The sequence below is a fragment of the Balaenoptera acutorostrata genome, chromosome 1 (genome assembly GCF_949987535.1).
Source record: "Balaenoptera acutorostrata chromosome 1, mBalAcu1.1, whole genome shotgun sequence".
Lineage (NCBI taxonomy): Eukaryota > Metazoa > Chordata > Mammalia > Artiodactyla > Balaenopteridae > Balaenoptera > Balaenoptera acutorostrata.
The window spans coordinates 171,537,413-171,549,496 of NC_080064.1; the positions used below are offsets into that span (position 1 = coordinate 171,537,413).

The following is a 12,084-nucleotide window of genomic DNA, read 5'->3' on the forward strand; positions in this document are numbered from 1 at the left end:
AGCAGACAGTATAAACCTGTCACTTCAAGGAAAAGAATTGACAGTATTTTTTTGCCAGTAAATTTTAGGCAACATTTTCTAAGAGAAAATTAGAATTTTAGGAGTTTGATTCTGCTGCTTAACAGCTGCCCAGTAATTAAAGACTTTTCAGATGAGATGGGTGATGATATAAATGAATGTGATATTTTAAAATAGTATAATGAAATGTGTTTTCACTTGGAAGATCTGTGTAACTCAGGGAACCAGTGTTTTTCAAATGACCAATGCACAGTGTTGCAAAATCTCTTCAAAGCAGAAGATGGATTTTCATGTTAAAATGTATGGAAAGTTTCAGATTCCATATTATAAATAACTTTCAGGAAATTACCACCTGTGAAGTTTTGATGTAGTATCAAAGAAAACTATCTTCAGTTATTTGGAAAGATTATTAAAATAAATTTCCCATTTGCCACTACTTATCTGGGAATAAGTATGAAGCTAGGCTTTTAAATATTTTAAGTTAAACAGTATATGGCAACAGATTGAATTCAGAGCAGATATGAAAATCTTCTATTAAGCCAGAGCTTAAAGAGATTTTAAAAAATGTAAAATAGTGCTATTCTTCTCACTAATTATTTGTTTTGGAAATATAGTAAATCTTCATTAAAATGTTAGCTATTTTTCTGTAAAATTGATTTATTGATAATTTTAAATGAATTAATACATACCAGTTTCTCAGTTTTTATTTCTAATATGGTAAATATTAATATATTTAACCCATGTAAACAAAATGTTCTTTAGGGTCCTTTTTTTTAAAAAAAAGAGTGTAAAAGAGTCTTAAGGACAAAAAGTTTAGGAGCTGCTGCTCTAGAAAAAACATATTTAGAAAGTACCGTACAGGGCTTCCCTGGTGGCGCAGTGGTTAAGAATCCGCCTGCCAATGCAGGGGACACGGGTTTGAGCCCTAGTCTGGGAGGATCCCACATGCGGCGGAGCGGCTGGGTCCATGCACCACAACTACTGAGCCTGCGCTCTAGAGCCCGCGCGCCTAGGACCCGTGCTCCGCAGCAAGAGAAGCCACCTCAGTGAAAAGCCCATGCACCGCAGCAAGGGGTAGCCTCTGCTTCCCTCAACTAGAGAAAAGCCCGAGTGCAGCAATGGAGACCCAGTGCAGCCAAAATAAAATAAATAAATTAAAAAAAAAAAAACCATTCACTTAAAAAAAAAAAAAGTACCATACATGTTAGGACAGAGAAATTGAAATTGCATGTTTTTGAAAGTGCATTAAGTGGTCTACACTTGGTAGAGAAAGAAGCAGTTTCTTTGGTGTCCATTGTTAGCTCTTAATCAGATATCAAATATATTCATTTGAATTGAGTGTCTTTCTCAAATCATTTATAATTGAGACACTTATTTGTATAACATTGCTAGTGTTTACTGAGGTTAACGTGATACTAATGTGATCATTTACTTGAGAATTGTAGACCTTTTTAAGCTATGTTCAAATTGTAGACCTTTATAAGCTATAGAGATACGATAAATGTTATTAGTTGACTACCTACTTAATTGCCTAATGTATTCCTTTTTAAGTGAACTCTTAATGGAGTCTTAATGGACTTACTTTACTGCTGAGAATTTGGTAGATATGTTGTTTCCTGGGACCCGTGGACTGTCTTATTTATGTAGTCAGGGGTAAATGTTGAATGCAGTTCTATTCCAAGGCCTAGTTATAGGGTTTGGTGAATAGATACTAAAGTTGAAAATATCTAAATGTATGTTTTTCTGAATCTCTCTCTGCAGGATGACGTAGCTTTGCCAAAGACTTAGAAGCTAAGCAGAAAATGAGCTTAACATCCTGGTTTTTGGTGAGCAGTGGAGGCACTCGCCACAGGCTGCCACGAGAAATGATTTTTGTTGGAAGAGATGACTGTGAGCTCATGTTGCAGGTAATTGCATCTGCCTTCTGTATGTGTCTACTCAAAACCTGGAACTGACATGAAATATTTTTCTACTCCTTTGGAGAGCAACTCTACTTATTAACATTTGAACTTTCCAGCTCTCCCTCTTTAAGCTCTAGCTACTAGTTTAATAAATTTTCTCCCCCTTGTATCGTTTAAAAATAAGTTGTAAGTCTTGGAGATTATATTTTGAAAAATGAGAGCTTTGAGTAGAGAAGTTTGTTTTTAAGAAGTAAGAAGTTTTACATTATACACTTTTAAAATAAGACTTGTAAATAATTCATAAAATTAACACAGCATGAAGTAAAATGAATTTTAATCATGGGTACTTAATTGATACTGGAATTAATCTCTTTTTCTTTTAGAGGTTTTCATTATGATATCTTCCAGTAGTTTGAGCATACAGATTGTTGGCATTTACTGAATTATGTACAAAGGAGTTACTTTTAAAAGATAATTTTAAGATTTTTTTAATTAATTTATTCATTTTTAAATTTATTTATTTATTTTATTTATTTTTGGCTGTGTTGGGTTTTCGTTGCTGCGCGCGGGCTTTCTCTAGTTGCGGTGAGCGGGGGCTGCTCTTTGTTGCGGTGCACGGGCTTCTCATTGCGGTAGCTTCTCTTGTTGCGGAGTATGGGCTCTAGGTGCAGGGACTTCAGTAGTTGTGGCTTGCAGGCTCTAGAGCGCAGGCTCAGTAGTTGTGGCACACAGGCTTAGTTGCTCCGCGGCATGTGGGGTCTTCCCGGACCAGGACTTGAACCCCTGTCCCCTGCATTGGCAGGCGGATTCTTAACCCCTGCGCCACCAGGGAAGCCCTTTTAAGATGTTTTTGAGCAAAGTAATTAGAAAAATGCATCCCCAGGTTTTTGAGATTTAGTTACTTTAATAGGTCCTGACAATCTAGAATAGAATCTTACCCCCTTGCCCTCCCCCCTTTTGTTGGTTAAAAACTGTAAACAAGTACTTAGAATAGAGAGATTTGTTCTGTTAGCCCAGGGTTTCTCAACTGGGGTGATCCTGTCTCCCCCCACCTCCCCCAAAAGATATTTGGAAGTATTTGGAGACATTTTGCTTTTCTTTTTTTTTAAGAGACAGTTTATTTATTTATTTATTTATTTAGGCTGCCCCAGGTGTTAGTTGCGGCACATGGGATCTTCGTCGCGGCATGCAGGATCTTTAGTTGCAGCATCCAGACTTCTTAGTTGCAGGATCTTTAGTTGCACTGGAATCTAGTTCCCTGTCCAGGGATTGAACCTGGGCCCCCTGCATTGGGAGCGCAGAGTCTTACCCACTGGACAACCAGTCCCCATTTTGATTGTTGTGCATGGTAGAGGGTTGGAGGTGGTTGCTACTGACATCAGTAGGCAAAGGTCAAGAGACCGGGGGGGGGTTGCAAACATCCTACAGTATATAACATACTTCTTCATACCCCCTATACCGCCCCCACCGAACACACCCAACAAAGAATTATTTGGCCAAAAATATCAATACTGCTGAGACTGAGAAACCCTACATTGTCCCCAGAAAAGTCCGATTTGCATATATTTACGTACGTTTTTACTTTAAAAGTAAAGAACCTATTTTATAGTTTTGAGACAGTAAAAGTAAAGCCACTATATAGCTGTATGAGTATATGAGTTACATGTATAATGAAACCTTAATTAAAGAAATTCAATGAGAGAAATAGAATAGTACAGAGATTTTTTGGGCTCCTCAGTGAGATGGAGTAGTGAGACTAGCAACTGAGAAGAAGGCAGTAATGATTCTGTTTGGATATAGGCCCCTTGTAACTGAAACATATCTTAGGTTCAAGCTGGGGGGAACTCATTCATTAGAGACTGGAAGAGGTACTTTCTATGTGGCATTTGTATCAACCAGCAGAGCAGTATCTTAGGAAATGTGGGAATGGCTGTTTAGGAACTTGCAGAATAAATCTTTTCTTACCTAGAGATAAGATTAAGAGACATGACTGGTAAGGTGTCCGTGTCCTGGATTATGTGTAACGAATGTAAGTTGTCTGACAATTTGTGAGGTGGAGGGAGGAAGCTGAGAGTCCAAGGAGACCAAGATGGGTTCCAATTCACAGGACACACCATCGGAGAGGAAAGAGCTACACAGAGAAAGAACTCTGTGGAGGATTACCCTTGAGTATGCAGTTGAGTACTGATCAGCACACATAAGTGAAGAAACTACCCAAGGGCAGAGGAAAGAAACCCACTCAAATTAGAGTTAACAGCACCCAGCACTAACAGGGTCAGGAATGGTGCCTGTTGCTAACAGCCAGACTGGAAAACCTCACAATTCACAGGGCATTGGCCTCTACCCCTTAGTAGTGGGGAAATAATTAACCCTAGTCTGAGTTCTACTCTTATCTCAATCTTAAAAACAATACTCAAAAGGGTCACACTGTTTTTAAGTAACTTAGCTGTGTCCCAGACCAAAGTTCAAGAATATTTATAGGAATACAGAAGTACAAAGGTAAAATTCCCAGTGTTTGTTAGCCAATAAAAAATTATCAGGCCTGTAAAGAAGCAGGAAAATGTGACCCATAATGAAGATTGATTAAAGATTTTTTGTTTCTGAAGAGTTTGGCAAAGTTTGGCAAAATTTAAAAATGGCAAAACAATCTTGTAAAAGAAGAATAAAGTTGCACAACTCACACTTCTTAACTTCAAAATTTATTACAAAGCTAGCAATACTGGAATAAGGGTAGACATACAGACAAATGGAACAGAATGAAGAGTTCAGAAGGAAACCCATATATCTATGGCTGTTATGGTTTGAATTGTGTCCCCCCCCCAAAAGATGTATCAAAGTCCTAATATCCCATACTTGTGAATGTGATCTTATTAGGAAATAGGGTCTTTGAGGATGTGATCAAGTTAAGATGAAGTCATTAGGGTGGACCTTAAGCCAATATAACTTGGTGTCATAGGATGAGGAGAAAACAGACACAGAGAGAAGACAGCCATGTAAAGATAGAAGCAGAGATTAAGAGTTATGCTACCAGAAGCTAAGGAAACCTGGGGCTACCAGAAACTGGAAGAGGCAAGGAAGGATTCTTCCCTGGAAGTTTTGGAGGAAACATCGCCCTGCCAACTCCTTGATTCTGGACTTCGTGAATCCAGAACTTTGAGAGAATAAACTTGGACTGTTTTAAGCCACTCAATTTATGGTACTTTGTTATGGCAGCCCAAGGAAACTGCTACAGTAGGTTTTTGAGAAGGGTGCCAAGTCCATTCAGTAAAGGAAAGAATGGTCTTTCCAACAGATAAAGCTAGGACAACCAGATTTCTACATGTAAAAGAATGAATTTAGACCCCTACCTTACAACATATATAAAAATTAACTCAAAATGGATCAGTGACCTGAATCTAAGAGCTAAAGCCATAAAACTCTTAGAAGAAATCATAGGGATAAATCATCATGACCTTGGATTTGGCAGTGGATTCTTAGATATGATACCAATAGCACAAGCAACAAAAGAAAAAGTAGGTAAATTGGACTTCATCAAAATTAAAAATTTGTGCATCTAAGGATACTATCAAGAGAGGAAAAAGACAACTCACAGAATTGGAGAAAATATTTGCAAAACCATACATATCTTATAATATCCAGAGTATATAAAGAACTCCTACAACTCAACAACAAATACACAAACAACCCCCTTAAAAAATGGTCAAAAAACTTGAGTAGACATTTCTCCAAAGAAGATATAAAAATGGCTAATAAGCACATGAAAGTCACTCAACATCATTTGTCATTAAGAAATGCAGATCAGAACCGCAATGAAATACTGCTTCATATCTACTGGGATGGCAATAATGTTAAAAAGAAACAAAAAAGAAGAAGATAAGTGTTGGGAAGGGTGTGGAGAAATTGAAATTCTTGTACTTTGCTGGTGGGAATGTGTAAAATGGGGTAGCCGCTGTGGAAAACAATTTAGGGGTTCCTCAAAAAGCTAAACAATTATCATATGACCCAGCAATTCCACTAGTAGGCTATACCCAGAATAATTGAAAGCTAGGATTCAAACAGATACTTGTATTTAAGTCAGTGTTCATTGTAGTGTTATTCACAGTAGCCAAAGGTGACAACATCCCAAGTGTCCAGCAGCAGATGAAGGGATAAACAAAATGCAGTATATATCAATACATATAATGGATTATTATTCAGCTACAAAAAGAAACAAAGTTTGAATACATGCTGCAACAGAAATGAACCTTGAAAACATTATGCTAAATGAAATAAGCCAGAAACAATGACAAATATTGTATGATTCTACTTACATGAACTATCTAAAACAAGCAAATTCATAGAGATATAAAGTAGATTAGTGGTTACCAGTGGCTGGAGGAAGGAGGGTTGAAGAGTTATTGCTTTACAGTTACAGTTTTTGTTTGGAGTGATGAAAAAATTTTGGAAAGGGGTATGGTTTGGGGTGTTAAATTTTGGAATCAGATATTGTGAAACGGTGATGATTACACAACATTGTAAATTTAATTAATGCCACTGAATCGTACAACGAAAATGGTTAAAATGACAAATATTATGTTATATATATTTTACCACAGTGAAAAATCTAGAAGGAAATCAATGGCAATAGAATTTGAAAATATCTTTGAATCGATTCAGGTATCATAAACAAAATAATGCCTTTACAACAGAAATTTAAAGAAAATCAATAATTTTTAAAGTGCAAAAACCAATATTCCCACTATAAGAAGTCAAAAATTAACATAACATTTTTATTTAAAGTTCATCAAAGTGTCTGATGTGGGCATCTATTCTACTTATGACTATTTTTAAATTTATGCTTTATTTTAAAAATAAAATATAAAGTTGGTGAAACTCCATGATCAGGCAAGAAAAAAACCAGTTTTGACCTGTTCCTCAGACCCCACCTCTAAAGATACTTCTTCCTTTTATCTGATAGGAGCATACTCCTTTTAGCACTAACCTAGACACAGTGTATTCTCTGAAAAAGTTCCATGATTTGATCGCCATGATGGTTACCTGGTAGTCAGAATCAGTGCTACAAATTAATGGAACTCTTCTTAGTACAGAAAGACACATCTTTTGTATGGAAGTAAGAACAAGTATTTGCAAATTGTATTTAGTTTTTAAATGGTTTAGTCGAGGAGCTTCAAGATGGCGAAAGAGTAAGACGTGGAGATCACCTTCCTCCCCACAAATACATCAGAAATACATCTACATATGGAACAACTCCTACAGAACACCTACTGAACGCTGACAGAAGACCTCAGACCTCCCAAAAGGCAAGAAACTCCCCCACGTACCTGGGTAGGGCAAAAGAAAAAAGAGAGACAAAAGAATAGGGACCTGCACCAGTGGGAGGGAGCTGCAAAAGAGGAAAGGTTTCCACACACTAGGAAACCCCTTCGTGGGCGGAGACTGCGGGTGGCGGAGGGGGGAAGCTTCAGAGTCACGGAGGAGAGCGCAGCAACAGAGGGCAAAGCAGAGAGATTCCCGCACGGAGGATCAGTGCCGACCAGCACTCACCAGCCCTAGAGGCTTGTCTGCTCACCCGTCGGGACAGGTGGGGGCTGGGAGCTGAGGCTTGGGCTTTGGTTGGATCCCAGGGAGAGGACTGGAGTGGGCTGTGTGAACACAGCCTGAAGAGGGCTAGTGCACCACGGCTAGCCAGGAGGGAGTCCAGGAAAAAGTCTGGAGGTGCCGAAGAGGCAAGAGACTTTTTCATGCCTCTTTGTTTCCTGGTGCGCGAGGAGAAGGGATTAAGAGCGCTGCCTAAAGGAGCTCCAAAGACAGGCGTGAGCTGCGGCTGTCAGTGTGGACCCCAGAGACGGGCATGAGACGCTAAGGCTGCTGCTGCAGCCACCAAGAAGCCTGTGTGCAAGCACAGGTCACTATTCACACCTCCCCTCCCGGGAGCCTGTGCAGCCCGCCACTGCCAGGGTCCCGTGATCCAGGGACAACTTACCCGGGAGAATGCACAGCGTGCCTCAGGCTGGTGCAACGTCACGCCGGCCTCTGCCGCCGCAGGCTCGCCCCGCATCCGTACCCCTCCCTACACCCGGCCTGAGTGAGCCAGGGCCCCCGAATCGGCTGCTCCTTTATTTAACCCCGTCCTGTCTGAGCGAAGAACAGACGCCCTCAGGTGACCTACACGCAGACGCGGGGCCAAATCTAAAGCTGAAACCCAGGAACTGTGCGAACAAAGAAGAGAAAGGGAAATCTCTCCCAGCAGCATCAGGAGCAGCAGATTAAATCTCCACAATCAACTTGATGTACCCTGCATCTGTGGAATACCTGAATAGACAACAGATCATCCCAAATTGAGGAGGTGGACTTTGGGAGCAATTTTTTTTTCCTTTTTTCTCTTTTTGTAACTGTGTATGTGTATGCATCTATGTGTGATTTTTTCTGTATAGGTTTGCTTTTACCATTTGTCCTAGGGTTCTGTCTGTCTTTTTTTAGTATAGTTTTTAGCGCTTGTCATTGGTGGATTTGTTTTTTTGGTTTGGTTGCTCTCTTCTTTCTTTCCTTCTTTTTTTTTTTATTACTTTAAAAAATTTTTTTTAATAATTATGTTTTATTTTTTATTTTAATAATTTTTCAATTTAACTTAATTTAATTTTATCTTCTTTCTTTCTTTCTTTCTATTTTTTTTCTCCCTTTTATTCTGAGCTGTGTGGATGACAAGCTTTTGGTGCTCCACCCAGGTGTCAGGGCTGTGCCTCTGAGGTGGGAGAACCAAGTTCAGGACATTGGTCCACAAGAGACCTCCCAGCTCCAGGTAATGTCAAATGGCGAAAATCTCCCAGAGATCTCCATCTCAACACCAAGACCCAGCTCCACTCAACAACCAGCAAGCTCCAGTGCTGAACACCCTATACCAAACAACTAGCAAGACAGTAACACAACCTCACCCATTAGCAAGAGGCTGCCTAAAATCATGATAAGGCCACAGACACCCCAAAACACACCACCAGACGTGGACCTGCCCACCAGAAAGACAAGATCCAGCCTAATCCACCAGAACACAGGCCCTAGTCCCCTCCCCCAGGAGGCGTACACAGCCCACTGAAATAACCGTAGCCACTGGGGGCAGACACCAAACACAACGGGAACTACGAACCTGCAGCCTACGAAAAGGAGACCTCAAATACAGTAAGGTAAGCAAAATGAGAAACAGACAGCAGATGAAGGAGCAAGGTAAAAACCCACCAGACCTAACAAATGAAGAGGAAATAGGCAGTCTACCTGAAAAAGAATTCAGAATAATGAGAGTAAAGATGATCCAAAATCTTGGAAATAGAATGGAGAAAATACAAGAAATGTTTAAGAAGGACCTAGAAGGACTAAAGAGCAAACAAACAGTTTTGAACCACACAATAAATGAAATTAAAAATTCTCTAAAAGGGATCAATAGCAGAATAACTGAGGCAAAAGAACGGATAAGTGACCTGGAAGATAAAATAGTGGAAATAACTAATGCAGAGCAGAATAAAGAAAAAAGAATGAAAAGAACTGAGGACAGTCTCAGAGACCTCTGGGACAACATTAAATGCACCAACATTCGAATTATAGGGGTCCCAGACGAAGAGAAAAAGAAAGGGACTGAGAAAATATTTGAAGAGATTCTAGTTGAAACCTTCCCTAATACGGGAAAAGAAAGAGTTAATCAAGTCCAGAAAGCACAGAGAGTCCCATACAGGATAAATCCAAGGAGAAACACGCCAAGACACATATTAATCAAACCTTCAAAAATTAAATACAAAGAAAAAATATTAAAAGCAGCAAGGGAAAAACAATAAATAACACACAAGGGAATCCCCATAAGGTTAACAGCTGATCTTTCAGCAGAAACTCTGCAGGCCAGAAGGGAGTGGCAGGACATATTTGGGAAAAACCTAAAACCAAGATTACCCAGCAAGGATCTCATTCAGATTCACCGGAGAAATTAAAACCTTTATACACATGCAAAAGCTAAGAGAATTCAGCACCACCAAACCAGTTTTACAACAAATCCTAAAGAAACTTCTCTAGGCAGGAAACACAAGAGAAGGAAAAGACCTACAATAACAAACCCAGAACAATTAAGAAAATGGTAATAGGAACATACATATCGATAATTACCTTAAATGTAAATGGATTAAATGCTCCAACCAAAAGACATAGACTGGCTGAATGGATACAAAAACAAGACCCGTATATATGCTGTCTACAAGAGACCCACTTCAGACCTAGGGACACATACAGACTGAAAGTGAGGGGATGGAAAAAGATATTGCATACAAATGGAAATCAAACGAAAGCTGGTGTAGCAATTCTCATATCAGACAAAATCGACTTTAAAATAAAGACTATTACGAGAGACACTAGAAGGACACTACTAATATCAAGGGATCGATCCAAGAAGAAGATATAACAATTGTAAATATTTATGCACCCAACATAGGAGCACCTGAATACATAAGGCAAATACTAACAGCCATAAAAGGAGAAATCAACAGCACAGTCATAGTAGGGGACTTTAACACCCCACTTTCACCAATGGGCAGATCATCCAAAATGAAAATAAACAAGGAATCACAAGCTTTAAATGATACATTAAACAAGATGAACTTAATTGATATTTATAGGACATTCCATCCAAAAACAACAGAATACATTTTCTTCTGAAGTGCTCATGGAACATTTTCCACGATCGATCATACCGTGGGTCACAAATCAAGCCTTGGTAAATTTAAGAGAATTGAAATCATATCAAGTATCTTTTCTGACTACAACGCTATGAGACTAGATATCAGTTACAGGAAAAAATCTGTAAAAAATAAAAACACATGGAGGCTAAACAATACACTACTTAATAACCAAGAGATCACTGAAGAAAACAAAGAGGAAATCAAAAAATACCTAGAAACAAATGACACTGAAAACACGACGACCCAAAATCTATGGGATGGAGCAAAAGCAGTTCTAAGAGGGAAGTTTATGGCAATACAATCCTACCTTAAGAAACAAAAAACATCTCAAATAACCAACCTAACCTTACACCTAAAGCAATTAGAGAAAGAAGAACAAAAAAACCCCAATGTTAGCAGAAGGAAAGAAATCATAAAGATCAGATCAGAAATAAATGAAACAAAAATGAAGGAAACAATAGCAAAGATCAATAAAGCTAAAAGCTGGTGCTTTGGGAAGATAAACAAAATTGATAAACCATTAGGCAGACTCATCAAGAAAAAGAGGGAGAAGACTCAAATCAAAAGAATTAGAAATGAAAAAGGAGAAGTAACAACTGACATAGCAGAAATACAAAGGATCATGAGAGCTAACTACAAGCAACTATATGCCAATAAAATGGACAACCTGGAAGAAATGGACAAATTCTTAGAAATGCACAACCTTTGGAGACTGAACCAGGAAGAAATAGAAAATATGAACAGATCAATCACAAGCACTGAAATTGAAACTGTGATTAAAAATCTTCCAACAAACAAAAGCCCAGGACCAGATGGCTTCACAGGCGAATTCTATCAAACATTTAGAGAAGAGCTAACACCTATCCTTCTCAAACTCTTCCAAAATATAGTAGAGGGAGGAACTCTCCCAAACTCATTCTACGAGGCCACCATCACCCTGATACCAAAACCAGACAAAGATGTCACAAAGAAAGAAAACTACAGGCCAATATCATTGATGAACATAGATGCAAAAATCCTTAACAAAATAGTAGCAAACAGAATCCAACAGCACATTAAAAGGATCATACACCATGATCAAGTGGGGTTTATCCCAGGAATGCAAGGATTCTTCAATATACACAAATCAATCAATGTGTTACATCATATTAATAAATTGAAGGAGAAAAACCATATGATCATCTCAATAGATGCAGAAAAAGCTTTTGACAGAATTCAACACCCATGTATTATAAAAACCCTCCAGAAAGTAGGCATAGAGGGAACTTACCTCAACATAATAAAGGCTATATATGACAATCCCACAGCCAACATCGTTCTCAATGTTGAAAAACGGAAACCATTTCCACTAAGATCAGGAACAATACAAGATTGCCCACTCTTACCAGTATTATTCAACATAGTTTTGGAAGTTTTAGCCACAGCAATCAGAGAAGAAAAAGAAATAAAAGGAA

At 38.7% G+C, this 12,084-nt stretch overlaps 1 protein-coding gene across 16 annotated transcripts in view; it reads left to right on the top strand.

Moving 5' to 3' along the window:
- CEP170 (centrosomal protein 170) overlaps positions 1-12,084 on the top strand; it is a 146,779-nt gene that overhangs the window by 34,583 nt on the left and 100,112 nt on the right. For all 16 annotated transcript variants that reach the window (XM_057550061.1, XM_057550042.1, XM_057550056.1 and 13 more), the window contains one exon: positions 1,780-1,925. In XM_057550061.1, the coding sequence (XP_057406044.1) occupies positions 1,821-1,925 (105 nt within the window). In that variant the 5' untranslated portion in view covers positions 1,780-1,820. The remainder of the gene's footprint in view (positions 1-1,779; positions 1,926-12,084) is intronic.